Raw genomic sequence first — 21,583 nt, forward strand, 5'->3', positions numbered from 1 at the left:
TGTTGAGTTATAAGAGTTCATTTTACATTCCATATATGTCTCAGATATTGTGAATATTTTCTAGTGCTCTTTGGTTTTCCTTTTTCCTTAATAGAATATTTTGATGAGCAAATGTTTTTAATTTTTTTTAAATATTAAGCTTCTATTATTCTTTTTTTTAAGAGAGAGAGAGAATTTTTTAATATTTATTTTTTAGTTTTCGGCGGACACAACATCTTTGTTTGTATGTGGTGCTGAGGATTGAACCCGGGGCGCACGCATGCCAGGCGAGCGCGCTTCCACTTGAGCCACATCCCCAGCCCCAGATGTTTTTAATTTTGATGAAGTTTTTCTTTTGTTTAGTGCTCTTAAGAGTTCCTTCTAAAAATTCTTTGCCTACCTCAGGCTCTGAAAAATCTTTTTTGTTTTCTTTTAGAATCTTTATTGTTTTAGTTTTGATATTTATGTTTATGGAGAGATTCATGTTTTGATGCAGCTACATGGATGAGATCATGTGTTGAATTTAAGTCAATCTGAATGTCCCAGAAGACTGCCTGTCTGAAGAGAAACAGAAAAATAATTGTTTCATATTAAATTTTGTTGTTGTATTGAATTCAGGAGCACTCTACCACTGAGCTACATCCCAACCCCTTTTTATTTGAGACATGGTCTCCCTAAGTTGCTCACCTTGCCTTGAACTTGAAACCCTCCTGCCTCAGCCTTCCCAGTCACTGGGATTGAGTCTCTGGGATTCCAGATGGGTGCCACTGTTCTCAGCTTTTTCTTTTCTTTTTCCTTTTCTTCCTGCAGTACTGGGAATTGAACCCTGGGCATGCTGGGCAGGCACTCTACCACTGAACTTATCTCAGCTGTTTTACTTTTTGGACAGAGTCTCCCTAAACTCTGGAATCTGGCCTGGAATTTTCAATCCTTCTGGCCCAGCCTCCAAAGTAACTAGCGTTATAGGCGTGCACTGTCATGCCAGATTGAATCTTCTTATTGTGAAATGACAACAGTAGCTGTAACAGTATAATGACATTTCATTCTTTTGTTTTTAGAACTTTAACTTTTAGAAGTGAATAAAACTGGTTTTGGAAGACAAGATGACTACAACTGCAGAAAGAAAGTATATTAATATTAGAAAAAGATTGGATCAGTTGGGATACCGCCAGACTCTGACATTGGAGTGTTTACCATTGGTGGAAAAACTTTTCAGGTAAAGATAAAAAATACAGTTCTAAGCATATGTGATCCTGAATCTACTTCTAAGTTACTCAGGGTCCTGCCAAGTTGCTGAGGCTGGCTTTGAGCTTGAGATCTCCTGCCTCAGCCACCCCAGCTGCTGGGGTAATAGGCGTGTGCCATTGCACCTAGCAAAGACTTTTTGAAAAGTGCTTAAATCATCTGTTCTTCCTTATGTCCTAATTTGTCTGTTCTCAGTGCAGGGCCTCCACACTGCAAAGTGTAGGGGTCACCACTCATCCTATTACTGTTGAGAGTGATATTACTGAGGATTTTTTTGTGAATAGTTTTTTATATTCTTGGAGATACTTCCCTTTCTTTCCTTCTCTCTCTCTGTCTTGTCCTTTTCAGTGCTGGGACTGAATCCAGAGCCTCTACATGTACTAAGCAAACTATATTCCTAGCCTAACTTTCTCTTTCTTAAGTTCTATGTCTGTTTCACTGATCTTTAAAATTACTATTATTTTAATTAAGGTTCTCTAATAAGTTGTTATTATGTTCTCTAATATGTGGTCATTACTATTACATCTTACCTTAACTGAAAGGTTCTTACCTTCATTAAAAGGATTCCCCCCAAACCTCTTTCTACAAGAGCTATATTAGAATGGTTTTGGACTGGAACAGGGAAGGATTTTAAGGTAGGACTACCAGTAATGATGGTGAAAAGAATGGATTAAAGATATTTTGTGGCCTTTCACATGACCTCCCAACCTTTCATGATCTAATCCCTGCTTTTTCCACAACTTCGTCTCCCTGTGTTGAATCACTTGAATCTCCCCAAACTTAATCTCTTACCCTTGGTCTTTCTGTATACTGTTCATCTGCCTAGGAACATCTTTTCTCCTCTCCGTTCCTTGCCTGCTTAGCTTTTAAGTTTAAGTATCCCAAAGGTCTCTTTGTTTTTTAGTTGTAGGTATACTCAATATTTTATGTGGTGCTGAGGATCGAACCCAGTGCCTCATGTGTGCTAGGCGAGTGTTCTACCACCAAGCCACAACCCCAGCCCTCCCATAGGTCTCTTTTACTTAGGTTACATGTTATCTTAACTGTGCATTATTGCAAATTTGTTTTTACCTTCATTTAGAATGCCACTTTCATGAAACCAAAGACTGATTTTGTCACTCCTGTATCAGGTTGAACATATAGGCACCAAAATATTTGTTGAGCTTGTAATATACTAGTATGTCTTTTTGACAGACTCTGTAGAATGAAAGCTTCACAGGTGTGAGGACTTTTTTATGTTTCTTCCTCAATAAATATTTACTGGGTGGATTTTCCGCTGGTCTGAGAGTTCTCAGAAATAAGGAACTAATTCTTATTTGTTGTGTTCCTGGTGTTTAACAGACAGCAAACAATCAATAAATACTTGCTCAGTGAAAACAAATCACAGATTCCACAGACTTGGAGGAGATAAGCAAGGGGGGAGATTCAAAGATGATTCAATGTGTATATATTTCATAACTTATAATAATATTATTTTGAGAAATTTTGAGGACATCCTTATACCTTGAAAAAAATGATAAGTGTTCTTTTCTACCTTTTAAATTAATTAATCCATTTTTTTGAGATATTGAAAGGGCTTTGCATTTAAGCTCTCTACCACTGAACTGCATACCCAGCCCTTTTTAAGAAAAATATTTTAAGACAGGGTCTTGCTAAATTGTCCCAAAGTTGCTAGGATTATAGACACATCCTCTATGCTCAGCTTCTTTTTTGAAGTTTGATATAATTTAACATTAAGATATACATACATTCAAGCCTTTTTAGAAATATATTTCAAGTTGTTAGAAGATTAATGAAATGTTTCTTATATTTATGGGTTCTGTTCCTTAATTTTAGTGACTTAGTTCATACAACAGAAAGCCTTCGACAATCAAAATTATCTACTGTGAAAGCTGAAAAGGAAAGTGCCAATTTTGATTTTGTATTGGAACCCTATAAACTTGAAAATGCAAGATTGAGTAGGGAAAATAATGAATTATACCTGGAATTAATGAAACAGAGAGAGTACTCAGACCAACACATTAAAGGTAAGTGAAAATTTGATAATATTTTAAAATAATGGTTTTGCCCTTTCAGTTTTATGTGTTGAAAAGGCTAAACTCTAATTTTAAAACCGGTTGGTTAGAAAAGAGAGTAGTCTTACTAACAGCTCCTTAAATACAATAGGGTATATTGAAGAGTTCCTGAGAAGGAAAATAAATGTGTATTTATAGCTGTATTATATGTGGATTAAAGTTTTAGAATTAAAATGCTAGAAATGAGGACATGCTCTTGAAACAATTTTTGTTTTTCCCTTTTTATAGTAAAGTAAGGTGAAAACCATGGATTGCTTTGTCTAGTAGTTTTTGATCTGGGAAGTAGATAGAACAGGATGATTTAAAGGTACTAGGCAGAATGTAATTATATGGTTATCTTATTATAATTCTTACATTGGTAGAAAGTCCTAATACCGGGCATGAATTAATAATTTTTTGCTTCTTACTCAATTTAGTAGGTCAAAAACCATTGTATACATTAGGCATCTTCAGCAGTAGAAAAGTGTAATTTCTTTTTGTGTTTAGTGAGTTATTTGTTTTATTCAATGGTAGAAAGAGTGATAGGCTACAAAATTTTTACAAGATTTGGGTGAAGCTTTTTAAATTGATTTGTCTTATTGTGTCTTATGAAATGGAAGGACAGTGGATTTTTTGATCTTTAAAATAGTCTTTGAATCTTTTTCATTTTAAGAGTTGAAAACTACTTTGAAAAAGTGTGCACGTGAAACCGCTGATCTGAAATTTCTAAATAACCAATATGTTCATAAACTCAGACTTTTGGAGAAAGAAAGCAAAGCTAAGAATGAAAAAATTCAGCAACTTCAAGAAAAGAATTTGCATGCTGTAGTACAAACTCCGGGTAAGCTTATTCCTTCCCCAAACAAAATTTGTTAGAATTCTAATGAAGAAAAAGTGTGGTTTATGTTTGATCTTCATGAGAATCAGTTCTGATCTGGGCCAAATGCTTAAAAAGTAAATTATTCATGTGCTTTAGACCGAGACAAGATGGATCTATCTGTTAATAATTTTGAAAATATTTTCTACTAATTCAGGTTATAGCATGACTTTATGTTATAGGTGATATCCCATCATATTCTAATTTTTCTGTTTAAAAATTCTGTTACCTGCTCTTTTGATATTACTTAATCAGTATGTGTATCTTAGTTCTCACTGCCTTAAGCCCCTCATATGGCAGTTTTCTATTCCTGATGATTTCTTGATTTCATAATAGCAAACACTACAGGACACACTGAGTTTTAAATTTTGCCAAAGGCTAATCCCCATCTGGCTGAGAAACAAATTAAATCTGGGTGTATATGCCAAACATGCAGGCATATAAAATTAGTTTTACATCCATGTCTTGCTGAGGTTTTAAGAATACATTGTTTAACGAGCAGGGTGGGTGTTCACATATAAGGCATAAAACATTTGATCAAAATGATCAACGTGAGCCTGGCATGGTAGCAAATGCCTGTAATCCTGTTGATTTGAGAGACTGAGACAGGATTCCAAGTTGGAGGCCAGCCACAGCAATTTAGTGAGACCTTGTCTCAAAAAATGAAGAGGAATAAAAGGGTCTGGAGATATAGTCCAGTGGTAGAGGGCTTCTGGGTTCAATTTCTATTAACAACAACAACACAAAGGTAATAAGAATTAGATAAACTTTATAACAGAAGCTATCTTGGAATATTTAATGGGGCAAGGTGTGCCAGGGATTGAACTCAGGGGCGCTCAACCACTGAGCCACATCCCCAACCCTTTTTTGTATTTTATTTAGAGACAGGGTCTCACTGAGTTGCTTATCACCTCTGTTGCTAAGACTGGCTTTGAACTCGCAATCCTCCTGCCTCAGCCTCCTGAGCTGCTGGGATTACAGGTGTGCACCACCATGCCCAGCTGAAGTATTTAATTCTTAGATGGTGTTTTATTTTGTTTCCCCTTAATTTTTAAGACACTCATTTGGGTTTTATTTTTTAGGTGGCAAGAAAAGAAGCATTGCTTTCAGGCGCCAGCGTATGCAAATAGATGAACCAGTTCCTCCTTCTGAAGTTAGTGGTTATCCAGTTCCACAGCCAGATGACCCTTACATTGCAGACCTCCTGGAAGTGGCTGATAATAGGTGCATTAAATTATTCTCTGTTGGGGGCTGAGGGGGAAGCTTAATGGTAGCATGAGTGCTTAGCATGGGCAAAGCCCTGGATTCAATCCCCAGCACCCAAAACAATAATAATAATAACTTTTTGTTGGCTTTATTGATCACTGGGTTAACTGTAAGTTTCTTGGTAGGAAGACTTGTCTTGTTAACTGTTGTATCCCCTGTAACTAGCACAGAACTTTGCACAGGCACTCAATGAATACTTTCTGAATAAAAGTAAAATGTTTTTGCTTGTTTTGGAACTTTGATTTCAAATAGATCATGAATCTGGGGTTTCTGTCCATACATGCTTTGAAATAATTTTGTGTTAACAAGAACCTGTTTCAATAGAGTTGCTTACACATTAGTTTAATCTCTAAGTTGTCTTTTACGGGAATCTTTATTCACATATATATCAAATGCCAATTGGATAGATTTATGACTGGATTTGAAATTCTTATGATTTCTCTGGCTCTGTGTTTGTATTCTTTTAAAGTGGAATCATATAAATTTCTTTTAATTGAAAATGCATTAAGTGGAGCTGGGGTTTTAGCTCAGTGGTAGAGCACTTGCCTAGCATGTGTGAGTCACTGGGTTTGATCCTCAGAACTACATTTAAAAAAATAAATAAATAAAGGTCTAAGAAACATAATAACATTAAAAAAAAATGTGTTAAGCCTCCTGGGCAAGGCACTGTGTTAAGTGTTTTGAGGATGTACAGACGAATGAAGTACTGCTACTGCTTTTGAGAAGCTTGAAGTCAGTAGTGGAGATGGGACAAGAGGAAATGCATGAAATGTTATAAGAAAATTATAAGGGGTTCAAAGGAGAAAGCAAACAGCACTGGTAACTTTACACTATGGTGATAACTGGAGAAACATTTCAAACTATGGGATACACTAATGGCAATAGTGCAGATAACTTTATTTTGTATTTTATGTAGAGATTTTTGGGGAAGTTTTTCTAGTGTATTAATCTTAATATAATAATTTTGAAAAGAGCATTGGTTGAGATACTGATTAGGATCTCTTTACTTGGTTATTCTCATATAATATTATGTACTCACCACCCCCGTCCTCCACACCTCCACCCCCCCCATATGGGGATCAAATCCAAGACCTTGCCCATGCTAGGCAAGTGCTGTGCTTTTGAGTTATATCCCCAACCCCTTTTATTTCTTTTCAAGATAGGGTCTTGCTAAGTCACCCAAGATCACCTTGGATGTGCAATCCTCCTGCCTCAACTTCCTGAATAGCTGAAATTGCAAGCGTGAGCCATCCTGCCCAACTGTGCATACATAGTTACTTTAACTGTGAAATACTTTGTGTTTTGTTCTTCTGTTGTAATCTAAGACTTCTCAGACAATGTGTTAGTATTATTTAAAGAATTATTTGGATTGTATAGGTGATATGAATCTCTTTGATAGCATGTTCACTTTAGTTTTTACACACACATTTTGTTTGTATCCAGTCATTCATGCATTTGTATGTATGTATGCATTTGTATATATAGTCTTCTCCTGAATTAGATTAGTAAGAAAGTTTGGGTGTAGGGTCCGGCTATATCCAACCTCACTTAATCTACCTCATGGAAAATCTCTCTCAAAGCAGACCTGCTTCAATCTTTTTCTTTCAAATACAAAAGTTGGTTATATCATGTTGAGGTAGTATAAATACATTTGGGTATTTGTAGAATTCAGGTATGTTGGACAAAATCTTGATTCAGTTAGAATTTATAAGTTAAGAAAGAGTAGTATTTTGCTGTATAGTCATTTGTAAAATTGCAATTTTCTCAATATTTTCCTTCTCCCAATATTGCAGAGCAGTTCATTAGACAATACACACTTAGGATCATAAAACACATTTTAGTCTCTTATCTCAATTAATGATGTTGAGAATTTTGAACCAGACTCTTAGTTTTCTGAATCTAAGAATAAATAGTTGTCCTAAGGATCAAAATGCAGTAGTGAGGAGTTTTATTGCATAATATATCTAGATTTCCAGTTATTTACAGATTCTTAAAATCTATTCTTACAAAACCCTCAAAGATGATATACTATATTATGTTGAGACTTTGGGACCCTTTGGCACTTTATCCCTCACTGAGAAGCAGAGTACAGAACTTTTTAAAAGAGCCCCCTCTGTTTTCATATCTTGTTATTTTGTCTTTTCTTAACAAAAGTGTACGTATATTGACATTAGTTACAAATATGTTTCAGGATTCAAGAGCTTCAGCAGGAAGTCCACCATCTACAAGAAAAGTTAGCAATGATGGAAAATGGCATAAAAGATTACAGCAAGCAGGTAGGATTTTCATTACTTACATATTTGGGATTGAAATGAATATTCTGTGATCATAATTAGAATTCAGTTATATTTGATATTACTGATACTGAATTTTTATATAGTCTTTATCTTTTCCATTAGTTTGTTTTAATATAATTAATAGCTGAAATGACTTAGATGGCTTTAAAGCACCTGGTCCATTTCCTTGTTATTCTTTGAGGTGAATAATCATCTTTTATTTTGATTTGGTTTGTTTCTTTTTCTCTTAGGTGAAACATCTGTCTCCTCAAATAGAATTTTATAATCACAGTACTTCCTCCATCAGGAGGGATTTTATTGAAGTGTACTGTGTTTGATAATTGCATTTTTATGATTTTTTACTTCTCACAGATATTGTCATTTTGAATGTAAATCTCTTTAGAGATAACTCTTCTGTATTCCTTCATTTTTTTGTGTTTTCTTTACAAGCATTAGTACTTCATAAAGCAGTTTACTCAAGAAGCAGAGGAATGAATAGATGCAGAGTTAAATCATAACCATGTCAAGCTTTGTCACTTTATATCTATTGATCCTTTGGCCAAATTAAAAGTTAGCTTTCTTAATATGCTTCCTGAAGTTTAAATTTGGATAATGGGTTTTTCATTTTCTGCAATAGTTACAGTTGTAGAGAAAAGCGATTTGCACATACAATTATAGATATAACTTATATTTTGGTATAACTGTTAAGTTTGTAAAGTACTTTGAAGATTACTTGGATTAAAAATAGAGTTAAAGGAAATCATGCTACCATTAACAAAAGATCTTTATTTTATGAAGAGATGTTAAAAATATCAAATGTGCACATGAGTTGAATATTGTTGGTATTTTTTAGTTCACATCACACTTTCATCACATTTTTATCCAGGTACTTTATGAACATAAACTGAGCAGTCTATACCATCTCTGTGAGGTGACTGAGGTGGTCAGAGAAAATTGCTTGATCATTCTAATTAAAACCACCATTTATTATAGTTATTGATCTTAGTTGAGCCAATATGTTATTAGTTATTACTATTCTTTTTGCTTGAGTGTATTTTGTTTTACTCAGCACACATTTCAAATTTTGTGGGGCAAGAGGTGTAACTCAGTTGTAGAATGCATACTTAGCATGTCTAAGTCCCTGGGTTCAGTCTTCTGCACCCATTTTGCTGTTCTTGAGCTCTTTCCCAAATTTACTGCCCTCCTTGTGATATCAGCTTGTCTTAACCTCCTATTTTTTACCTCTAAAATTAGCAATATTGGAGCACCGGTGGCACAATCAGGTAATGCACAGGACTTATGTAAAAATTAGCAATATTTATATTTCAGCTTTTGAAAGACTTAATAGGTATATCTGGGAGTGGTAGTGCATTCCTGTAACCTCAGCTGCTCAGGAGACTGAGGCAGGAGTATTGCAAGATCAAGACTACCTGGGTAATTTAGCAAGACCATGTTTCAAGATTAAAAATAAATAAAAGGGGTTGGGGTTATAGCTCACTGTGGTATAGTGTCCCTGGGTTCAGTTCCCAGTACGACACACACACACACACACACACACATACACACAAAAAGACAGTGAGTAGGGGGTTATTCTTTCTGTTAAAGTTTAATTCTTTGGACTCATCTCCAGCCACAAGTTCCACTGTAGATTATAATCCAGTCATACTGAGCCATTTCTCCTACCTCAAAAATACCATGTTGTTTTATGCTTTTATTTTATTGCCTGGAACACTCATCTTTTCTTTATAACATTATTTATAACCTTCGGACATATTTATTTGATAAGGTCTTTGCTAATTTCCCCAATAAACTAACCATTGCAGAATAAATTACTTAATTCCCTTAATTACTTTGGTGTTATATGCCTTTTTCCTTTATTCATTCATTGCTATGCTATATAGCAATTATTGGTTTACTTGCTGGTTTTCCCTATAAAGCTATGTGTTCCTGAAAATCAGAGACCATGTTTCATATATCTTTGCTTGCCTAGTTCTGTGCTCAATAATTATTTATTGAATTAAATGTTGAATATTTTGTTTTTATTTTTCTTTACAAAATAAAACCAAGGCTTGGAAGTATGTGTATTTTTTCCAAATTTTGGCGGGTGAATTAGTGACAATTCATAGTTAATAATAGTCATGTTTTTATTATGTCTATGTTTTCTATTGTCCTTTTTAAATACTGAGATTCAGAGCAACTCAGTATTCTGAGTGTTTTTTCATTTATTTATTCCACATTTATTCCATTCACTCATACTACATTTATTCCATGGGGCACTGGTCTCAGTTCTTGTATTTGAACATGAATATAATCTGTTACCAAGTTTCTTTTTATATGAGCATTGATTAATCTTAGAGGAGGTGGAAAAATCCAAAAATTAATTAGGAAGAATCTAATCAATGAAAATAATTATGAAAACTATGTTGGCCCTTCCTTCCTTCCTTCCTTCCTTCCTCTCTCTCTCTCTCCTCTTTTTCTCTCTTTTTTTTCCTTCCTTCCTTCCTTCCTTCCTTCCTTCCCTTCCTTCCTTCCTTTGTGTGTGTGTGTGTGTGTCTCTCTCTCTCTCTTTTTCTTTCGATTGAACCAGAGGTGCTCTAACACTGAGCTACACCCCCAGCTCTTTTCATTTTTTATAGACAGGATCTTGCTAAGTTGTTAAGACTGTCCTCAGACTTGTGAGTCTCCTGCCTCAGCTTCCCAACTCACTGAAGTTATTGGCGTATGTCACTGTACCTGACTATATTGGCATTTTCTACTTATTTTTGCTCTACATGTGTGCATTTTATGTGTGGTTACAGGTATGAATATTTATTTCATATGCATTGTTGAACATGTCCTAATAAATGTTCACATGAACTTTAGAAATTTAGGTGTGTCAGAGCTGCCTAAGCTGTAACCAGAATAGAATAAGTAAGAAAAATCATCAGTAGCTCTAGAACAGTGCTGTCTAATTGAAATATGATAAGAGCCAAATATGCAATTTAAAATTTTCATATGGTCCACAATTAGATTTTTTTAAATGATGGTATGACTTTCTGTCTTCAGATTGAGCTAAGAGAACGAGAAATAGAAAGACTGTCAGGTACTTTGGATGGTGGTCGCTCCCCTGATGTCCTGTCTCTGGAGAATAGAAATAAAACCAATGAAAAGCTTATTGCTCATTTAAATATTCAGGTAATGGCTCTTATGATCATTTCAGTAAGTATATGAAATTCTAACTGTTTTTAATGGTCTGTGGGTTTGTAAAAGTAATAAGGTTGTTCACTGAAGTATTATTTACAGTAGGAAAAAAAATTGATAGAACCAAAGTATCAAGAAATACATTGCAGTTATTGAAAAACCTTGTTATGGAATATTTAATGATGTAGGAATTAAGATATATCATAATGTTAAACATTTTTTTAAAAATGAACTTCAGGCAAAGTCTGATTTTCAGTTTGCTTTTAAAAAAATCTATGTATTTGGAAAGGGAAAATACTGAAAGAATATACTAAAATATACTAACAAAACTTATCTTTGTGTAATGGATTATTCTAGCAGATGGCGTTTTTATTTTTAAAAAATTTTTGACTGTATACCTTTTATAATGTAAAAAAGATGATTTTAATATATGTAAATTGAATTTATACCTTTTATTGACTTAGGCTATGCATTTGATTGAAGGGTGGAAGAGCAAGAGAGTTCCATAAGGCATGGCACATGAACTTTAGAAGTTTAGGTGTGTCAGAGCTGCCTGAGCTGTAACTAGAATAAAATAAGTAAGAAATATCATCAGTAGCTCTAGAACAGTGCTGTCTAATTGAAATATGATAAGAGCCAAATATACAATTTAAAAATTTCTAGTAGTCAGATTTTATAAGGTAAAAACCAAAATTTTAATTATACTGATATATTTACCATTATACCCCAAATCTTATTCACCTTTTAATGTTTTTTACATTTTTTTTTAAACCAGGATTTGGAAATCGTGTATATTTTATATTTATAGTGCATCTCAGTTTGGACTAGCAACACTTCAAATGCTCAGTAGCCACATGAGCTAGAGGCCTCCATATTGGACAGCACATTCTAATATCATTGTGATATTCTTGTCATGCTTTTAGAACTCTGTGTTGGAAGAAAATTCACACAAATTTCTTACTTATCCTTTTCTTCTGTGCATGAAAATAAAGCCAATGGATATATATTTTTTCATTAAACATTGTCAGTTTTACAAATAAAATAGTATTTAAGTTTATAAATATAAAATAGCTGTGGTTTTAATTTAAAATATAACTTTTTGAAATATTATTTTGAAAGTTCAGTATTCAGCATAATTACCCAATTCATATGCCTTATGAATTACAAATTCAATTTAGGTTGACTTTCTTCAGCAAGCTAATAAAGACCTGGAGAAGCATATTCAAGAGCTTATGAAAACCAAGGAAACAGTGACGACTGAAGTTGTTAATTTAAGTAACAAAAATGAAAAACTCTGCCAAGAATTAACTGAAATAGACCAGTTAGCACAGCAGTTGGAAAGACATAAAGAAGAAGTACTTGAGACTGCTGATAAAGAACTTGGGGAAGCAAAGGTAATGATGTATTTAGGTTGTGAAAGTATTATTGTAGTCTCCTAGAACACAGTGATGTCCCTATCCAGGTTGTTTATTTTGTTGTGTTTTTCATTTTTGTTTTGTATTTAAGATTTTCTTAAGTTTTGTTTATACCCACTAAATGATTGCATTTATTCTGGCCTATTGGGAGTTTTTCTGAAGCATATTCTAGTCTTGGGATAGACCACTAACTCTGTCCTGTTTTCCTTTAAGATTTCTATCTGTCTTTTATCTGCAGTGGGAGAGATTCTTCTGAAGTTTATGTTGTCATTTTTTTGTTCAAGAATCATTTAAAGGTGTCTTTTAAAACTGTATGACATTGTGCATTTCAAAGTTGATAGCTCACTTTTTTCATTTTTAAATTAAAATAGATGCAAAGCATGAAATTTCCAGTCTGATTTTAGATATAGCCAATGAAATCTAAATGACCCTTTCTGCTTGAAATTTTCACAAAATTTTATTTTAACATTTTATGCTTAAATAGCTTTAAAAAAATTTTTTTAGTCGTAGATGGAGATAATACCTTTATTTTATTTATTTATTTTTACTTGGTGCTGAGGATCAAACCCAGTGCCTCACACATGCCAGGCAAGAGCTCTACCACTGAGCCACAACCTCAAGCCCTTAAATATCTTTTTATATTCACTATTATACCTGTTTGGAATAAAAAGTATTCAAATTAAAATTTTTTACTTAAAAAAATTTCCTATAACTATAAAGTTCAAACTGTTAACATTTTCCTCAGAAAAATGTTAATAATTGGGGGTAAACGTGATCATAATACCACAAGTGTTGATAAATTTTAAAAAAGATAAAATTAAGTTTATTGGAAATACATCTATTAATGAAATATAATGAGAGAGACAATATGTCTTATTTAAAGCTTTTAGCTAATCCCAACATTTCAGCATTTCAGCTCGTTTTTGATAGAGGGAGTAATGCTGAACTCAGGGCCTTGCACTTGCTAGGCAAGTATTCTGCCACTGAGTGACCTCCCCAAGACCTTCTAATTAATCTTTTTATCTGGTATTCCTAAAGTTGTTTTGTTTTTTTTTTTTTTTGTTTTTTAATATCCCGAAGCAGTGTGCCATTGTGACATAAATGAAGTATAAGCCTTTCTTTGGAAGAGTGTGAAAGGGAAAGTAGAAATGGATAACTTACATGATACTGAGGCTGAAAGCAAGTTCTTAGGTATTCATTTTTAAGAAGCACTGTATGTGCAAATTAAGTATCCAACTATTAAATCCTTAAAACTGTGTACATACCAGAGTTTTACATAATACTTGGGAACTCTTTTTGCCAGGAATATAATTGAAGACCATACTGCTCTATATCACTGAACTGATTTTATACAATGTAACCTCCACTAATTAATGTACTGGAAAGAAAACTCCCTCAATATAATAAAAACCATTTATGAACAGTCCACAATAAACATCAAACTCTGTGTTGAAAGACTGAAAACTTTCTTTAAAATAACAAACAAGTCTACGATACATACTTTCATCCCTTCTGTTCAACACAGTACTGAAAGTCCTAGCCAGAGCAATATGGTAAGAAAAAGAAATAAAAGGCATGTAAATTGCAAAGAAAGAATAAAATAATCTCTATTTACAGATAATATAATCTTTAGATCTTTAGATTCCATACACATGAAAGATAATAAATTTAATAAGGTTATAAGTTACAAAACAAAACAAGATATGATTTTATACACTAATAAGAAATCAAAAAAGGATATTAAGAAATGTTACTATAGCATCAAAAAGAATGGAATTTTAGGAATTTAACCAACAAAGTGAAAAACTCAGCACTTGAAAACTACAAAACTGCTGAAAATTTAAAGACGTTACAGATAAATTGAAAGACATTATTCATGGATTGGAAGACTTAATATTCTTAAACTGTCCAAAGCCATCTATAGATCCAGTGCAATTCCTATCAAAAATTTCAATGGCATTTTTTTCAGAAAAAGAATAAAATTTATACAGATCTCAATAGACCCCAGATAGCCAAAGCCATTTTATTTTTCCTTTTCTTCCCCTCTGTGGTTACAAGTGTTGAACCTAGTACCTCACATATGCTATTCAAGCACTTTACCAGTGCTACACCCCCAGCTCTTTATATATTTTGAGACAGGGTCTCTTTTAAATTGCTCAGGCTGTCCTGAACTTGGGATCTTCCTGCCTTGGCCTCCCAGCTTTATGGGATTACAGGCATGTGCCACTGCAACTGACAAAACCTCTTGCAAAAAGAAGGACATTATTAGTACAGTTTTGGTTTTGCTGCTGCTTTTTAAAAATCCTTTTTAAAAAAATTATATTTTTAAAAAAATGTTTTTATTAGTGCATTATTGTTATACTTTGTTCTGCTTTTGTGACTTTAGTTCCATTGCAATACTATAATATCTCATCCCTCTCTTTTTCTACCTCCTTTTGTATCTTGTGCTTCTGCACACAATATACAAACATGGTTTCTCATAGCCCATTGACAATGCTTCAGAAATGATAGCTTGGTTCAATAAAAGATTCATATTGGGTCATAATATTTTAATCTTGGCATTCTGCTCTTCAGTCGCAAAGCAGAGAAAACAAATAGAATAGGAAATGATAGTACCATAGGACATGTTCTAAACCCAGGGTCCAAGGAAGTCCTACAAATAAATGTACAGGAAAAAAAGATTTGGGAGGCTGGGGCTGTAGGTCACTGGTATAGTACTTGCCTCACATGCGTGAGGTACTGGATTCAATCCTCAGCACCACATAGAAAGGGACAGGTAAAGATATTGTGTCCATCTACAACTGAAAAAATGAAAGAAGAAAAAAAGATTTTCAAGTGGTCCTTTTCTTTCGGATGTTATAAATAGGTCCCTGTAAGCATTCAGGACACCACAATATTAAAGAGAATCTTCTTTGTTGAAAATGAGTGAAAGCCTCAGATCTTACTAGTGAAGGGGAACACATGAACCACTAGAAAAATTACTTGATCTTATTGCATTATGACTTAGTAATAAGTATTCTTAGACTTTTAAGTGTTTACCTAACAGACTTTTATTCCTAGAAAGAGATTAAAAGAAACCTCTCTGAAATGCGGAATCTTGAGGAAACAATGGCAAAACTTCAACTGGTAAGTTAATGTCATATTGAATTGCCAGCATTTTCAGAAAGAAAAGTTTTGTGTTTTATTTTCTTCCAATTTGTTTAGCATATTGTCCTTTTACCTGCCCTAAATAATCATGTCCTTGTGCAATAAAAACTTTTAAACTNTTGCCAGCATTTTCAGAAAGAAAAGTTTTGTGTTTTATTTTATATATATATAATATATAATATATATATATATATATATATATATATATATATATATATATATATTTTTTTTTTTTTAATTGAGATATAATTTAAATATCACAATATTCTTTTTCGGGGTTGGGGGATACTAGGGATTGAACTCAGAGGCATTCAAGCACTGAGCCACATCCTCAGCCCTATTTTGTATTTTATTTAGGGACAGGGTCTTACTGAGTTTCTTAGTGCCTCACTTTTTGCTGAGGCTGGCTTTGAACTCAAGATCCTCCTGTCTCAGCCTCCCAAGCCACTGGAATTACAGGCATGCGCCTGTGCACCTGGCTACAATATTAATTTTTTTTAAGTATACAATTCAGTGGTTAGAATAGTCACAAAGCTGTGCAACTATCACTACTATGTAATCCTAGAACAGTTTTTTTAAAACTTTTTTTATAGTTGTATATGAACAGAATGCCTTTATTTTGTGTATTTTTATGTGGAGCTAAGGATTGAACCCAGAGCCTCACACGTACTAGGCAAGCGCTGCCACTGAGCTATAGCCCCAGCACCCATTAGTAGTCACTCTTCATTCCCTTCTCATCGCAACCGCTCTCATGTACTTTTAATTTGTATAGATTTGTCCATTCTGACTATTTGATATATATGGAACCTTACAGTATATGGCTTCTTTCACTTAGCATAATGTTTTTTTTGTTGTTGTTTTTGTTTTTTTTTTGGTGGTGGTGGTGGTACTATAGGTTGAACCCAGGGTCATTCCACTACTGAACCACTTTTAAAAAATTTTATATTTATATCTTAAGCCCTTTTTATTTTCTTAATTTTGAGACAGGGTCTAAGTTGATGAGGCTGACCTTGAACTTGAAATCCTCCTGCTGAGTTGCTGAGATTACAATTGTGTGTCACTGCACCTGTCAACATAATGTTTTCAAGGCTTATGCATGTTGTAGCATATGGTAGTACTTCCTTCCTTTTATAGCTGAATAATATTCTGTATAGATATACTACAATTTTATATTTTTAGAACTCTTTAATCTTTTATATGTTTATAAGTAAAATTCAAATTTGAAAACCTGTTAGGAATTTTACATTCTTTGAAACGACTGTATGACCTATCAGTTCACTAATATTAAATCAGAAGTTGATAATTACTTGTTGTATTTGCTATTATTAAAAAGCACTCAAAATTGGTGCAACCCGTCTTGAAAGCGGTATGGAAATTTCTGAAAAACTTGGAATGGAACCACCATTTGTCCCAGTTATCCCACTGCTTAGCCTATACCAAAGGACTTAAATCAGCATACCACAGTGATATAGCCACATCAATGTATATAGCAGTTCAATTTATAATAGTTAAGCTATAGAGCCAATCTAGGTGCCTATCAACAGACAATAGATAAAGAAAATGTTGTACATATATACAATGGAATATTATTTGGCCATAAAGAAGAATGAAATGATGGCATTTGCAGGTAAATGGATGGAACTGGAGACTATTATGCTGAGTAAAATAAGCCAGTCTCCATAAAACCCAAAGGCTGAATGTTCTCTCTGTATGCAGATGCTAACTCACAATAAACTGGTGGAGGAGGGGGAAGAATAGTGTTCACTGGATTAGATAAAGGGGAATAAAAGGAAGGGAGGGGGATGGGACAAGGAAAGACAATAGAATGAATCAGACATAACTTTCCTGTGTCATATATGAATACATGACCAGTGTAACACCACATCATATATAGCAACTAAAATGGAAAGCTATACTCCACGTATGTATATCAAAATACATTCTACTGTAACGTATAACTAAAAATAACAAACAAAAAAATTTAAAAAGAGAGAGCAGTTTGAAGAAAATGAGAATCAAAAACCTTAAAAAGGGAGAAATTAACCCCTCATCAAAAAAAAATTTTTTTTTAAACCACTCATTCCTCTTTTAATAGCTTGGGTATAAGCAAATTATTTTCCTAGTCATACTGCTTCTTCTGATTGTCTTCTAAGGGAAAAAATAATAATCTTGATGGCAGAAACTTGATATAGCATACAGTCTGGAACCAGCAGAAAGAATGTCTTGCATACAGTGTGAATTGGCTGCTCATCCAAAAGATTGAGATTTTTTTTTAATAGCCTATTAAATTGGAAGACTTTCCTTTAAAATTAGAAACAAAGACTGATACTGATATACATGTTTTCTCATTATATAATGCTATATGTATATGCTGCACAAAGTAGATACTCAAATACTTGTTGATTTTTGTATAGAAACTGAACGACATATTTACCACAGTGTCTTCCTTTTTTATTCAACTTAACAAATCTTTAATTCAACTAAATAATGAATTAACTTTGGTAAATGTTATCTACTCCTGAGTCTCATAAAATTCTTCCTTTGTGTCAATAAATGTAAAGTAGGTGTTTCAATGAAGTTTTTGTTATGAACTCCATAAGGACAAGGAATTTTTGTTGTTTTTTCTTTTTTTGTATACTCACTATAAATACTGTATTTGATTAATAATGCTTGTCTCACAACTGTAACCCAAGTTTCAGTAGTGTTGGATGAGATAAAATGTTGCTGTAGGTATTTTCTGACCTTTCTTATATTTTCATTAGTGCTATGTTTTATGTATTTTAAGATAATAATGATGGTATTAATAGCTAAAATTTATTAAGCATGGTGAATGTGCTGGATACTGCAAATTGCTTCAGATCCACAGATTGATCCTTAACAGTGAATCCTGGGTGTCCTGGTTTTACTAATCCATTCTGCAAATGAGGCTGAGAGAATAACCAACATAGTTGTGAATTTATATGATAGATATGGTAGACAGAGAATAGTATGCCTTATACAGTCCTCTTTAAACATAAGTTTAAAAGTTTTTATTGCACAAGGACATGATTATTTAGGGCAGGTAAAAGGACAATATGCTAAACAAATTGGAAGAAAATAAAACCTAAGGATTCTACCATCCACAAAGGAGCATTATTATAATAATTGGGTTTTATAAGTACCATAAAAGTATGGTACTTATAGCTATAGTTGATAATTCAGTTGAAACTGTATTCAACTAATTAAAAGTATGTGTACACATATATATGTGAATTGCTGTTTTATAAATGTTCTTACAAAAATATGTATTTTACCTGTTACCTTTTATAGACCTATTATAAATAGTATTATATATTATATACTATATATTTATACCGTGTAAATATATAATACTATATATTCATTTGTAAATATACTATGAATGTAAGTATATAGTATTATATATAATATAGTATATATAGTAGTATTATATATAAATATAAAATGCTATTAGAAATAGTATTATATATAATACTATTATAAATAGTGTTGTTTATAGGTACATATAATACTATATAAATATACCTATTATAAATAGACCTATTAATTATAGAATTAAATTTGCAGGAATTAAGTTTATGCCATAAAGAAAAGGAGAGACTAAATGATGAACTTCTTCTGAAATCAGACCTAGAAACTGTTGTACATCAGCTTGAACAAGAAAAGCAAAGACTTAGCAAAAAAATGGAAGGTTTTGCAGCTATAGGTAAGATTTAAAATGTTAACTAAGAAGTGACAGTGGTTTGTTCTTCATATGTTATCTTTCATAGTATGTGATAGTTCATTCATTCACTTAATGAGTATTTCTTGAGTGATTACTATGAACTAGAAACCATGATAGCTACTATAGATAAAGTACAAATCTCAAGGACCTTAAGAATTCTTTTACATTTTGACTCATTGGTACAAGGAATCTTCTTGAATACTTTGCAATGGAAGTATATTTTTCTTTGAGATAGAGAGATAACAGACTAAGAAGACCAGTCAGAAAAAGAAAATTATAGAATCATTTTTTGGAAATACAGTTGTATCAACTTAAAATGCACACTCACTGTTTCTGTTTGATCACCTAGTACCCCTTAACTCCTCAATCCACTCTAGTTGGCCTGTCCCCATGTCACCAAATAAACTACTATTGTTAAAGTCATTATTCTCCTCCATTATGCTAAATGCAATGGGTGTTTTTCATTTATTAGCTTGTTTGACTTCTTAGAATTTAACACAATTGTCCATCCTTTCTCACTCTCCTACTTTCTTCTTACCTCCTCCTGGTTATCCATTTGGATGAAATTTGTCAGTTCAGCCTCCGGTTTGCATTACACACTATAGCTTATGTCTTTCTGCTATAAGAATAATTATTTGGCCATGGTTGTGATTTTTATATTCGAATCCTTAGGGTTGTCATATAGTAAATGCTCAAAACATATCTGCTGAATGAATTAAAGAAGAGATGGGAGTGAATCAGAATACATCATGAAAATCATTCCATGCCCCAGAGTTGTAATTAAATTGAGTTGCACTGCACAAAATTTAAGCATTCAGTTACTTTTGATTTCTGTGTTAAAAGTTAATAATTGTGCTTTTCTGAAGGAAGATGAGTTATTGTGATCTCTTTGTATATTCGTGTACTATATTAAATTCAAGGTTAATATTAAATTTGTACATATTATGATTAATTATTTGCAGGTATATTTTCTTCCAGTACATTTTCAGTTCCCTAGAAGATACCATGTGGGAATTTATTGCTTCATTTTGTAGTACTAAATAGTGTCCATCTTGTGATAGACAAAAGCTGTGGGGGACTTTGACTTTTTGGACTTTATTTAAACAGTTGATATTTTGCCTCCCCCCCCCACTTTCAATATTTACCTTTGATATATCTGCTACTTGCAGGTGATACATGAAACAGCTCAGAATTTCTAGTAGCTTTCATACTAAAAGCTATTGATATTATTTATTTGGCTAATCCACATTTTATATACAACATCATTTTAAGATTTAACCACTTTAATTTGCAGAAAAAGAACTTACTTTGGAAGTTGAAAGGATGAGGCTAGAACATGGAATAAAACGTCGAGACAGGTCACCTTCTCGTTTAGATACATTTCTGAAAGGTATAGAAGAAGAACGAGATTATTATAAGAAAGAACTAGAAAGACTCCAACATATAATACAACGAAGATCTTGCTCTACAAATCATTGTGCACGTGAAAAACATTCAATATTTAAAACACTAGAAAAGGTAATATCCTTTTTATAAGAGTAATCAATAAGGCAAGAGAGGATCAGTAGGAAACTTTTCTGCTTTATGATTGTGTTAACTTTATTCGTAGTTGCTTTTAAAAAGCCCCTAATTTTGATTTTTGTTTTTGTCTGTGACTTGTAGCATAGGAACCCTGCGTTAATTAGGGACACTACCCAACTACAGCATTTAGCATTCTCATTTTCTGGAAATTAAGAAAAGATTGTATAACTGAGTCATGGGAGAAGTACAGAGGCTTCTGGGTTTCTAGAAACTGGAGCTCAGGGACTCAGGCTGCTGGACATATTCTCTTTTTTTTCTAGAATTTACTTTCTCTATTAACTACATTTTCTCTGTGGTAGCAGAGTGGCTTTGTCCAGATGGCAGACAACATGGCTTCCTGTCATTTCCATCCTTGGTTGGACCAGTTAGGAAGATGTGTCACATTCTGCTACCAGACAACATCTTCACCACAAACCATACTGTGGGAAAAGCGGTAGATATTGAAAGCTGAACAGATTATTCTGCCCATCTTCTACAACCACATTTGCAAGTTGATAGACTAAAGATGTTACTTTGTTTTTGTTTTTTTTTAATTTTTTTGTTGTTGTTGTTAGTTGTTTATGGATAGCATGTCTTTATTTTATTTGTTTATTTTTATGTGGTGCTAAGGATTGAACCTAGTGCCTTACACATGCTAGGCAAGTGTCCTGCCACTGAGCTTCAGCCCCAGCCCTAAAGATGTTACTTTGAAAGCCAGGTATGATGTTGCATACCTCTAATCTAAGCTACTCAGTGGGTTGAAGCAAGAGGTTCAAGGTCAGCTGGGCAACTTAGCAAGACTCTATCTCCAAAAAAAATATTTATTTTGTATATATTATTTC

At 33.3% G+C, this 21,583-nt stretch overlaps 1 protein-coding gene across 3 annotated transcripts in view; it reads left to right on the forward strand.

Moving 5' to 3' along the window:
* Nucleotides 1–930: 930 nt before the first annotated feature.
* Nucleotides 931–21,583, forward strand: part of Cep135 (centrosomal protein 135) — a 69,738-nt gene continuing 49,085 nt past the window's right edge. For 2 of the 3 annotated variants that reach the window (XM_048784524.1, XM_015482127.2), the window contains exons 1-10: nt 933–1,195; nt 3,061–3,251; nt 3,952–4,119; nt 5,238–5,379; nt 7,613–7,697; nt 10,743–10,871; nt 12,056–12,271; nt 15,353–15,418; nt 19,025–19,163; nt 20,476–20,699. In XM_048784524.1, coding sequence (XP_048640481.1) covers nt 1,083–1,195; nt 3,061–3,251; nt 3,952–4,119; nt 5,238–5,379; nt 7,613–7,697; nt 10,743–10,871; nt 12,056–12,271; nt 15,353–15,418; nt 19,025–19,163; nt 20,476–20,699 — 1,473 coding nt within the window. In that variant the 5' untranslated portion in view covers nt 933–1,082. Of the gene's footprint in view, nt 1,196–3,060; nt 3,252–3,951; nt 4,120–5,237; nt 5,380–7,612; nt 7,698–10,742; nt 10,872–12,055; nt 12,272–15,352; nt 15,419–19,024; nt 19,164–20,475; nt 20,700–21,583 lie in introns of all 3 variants that reach the window. The other variant, XM_048784525.1, reaches the window with a different exon arrangement.

The sequence above is a fragment of the Marmota marmota genome, unplaced genomic scaffold (assembly GCF_001458135.2).
Source record: "Marmota marmota marmota unplaced genomic scaffold, marMar, whole genome shotgun sequence".
Classification (NCBI taxonomy): Eukaryota; Metazoa; Chordata; class Mammalia; order Rodentia; family Sciuridae; genus Marmota; species Marmota marmota.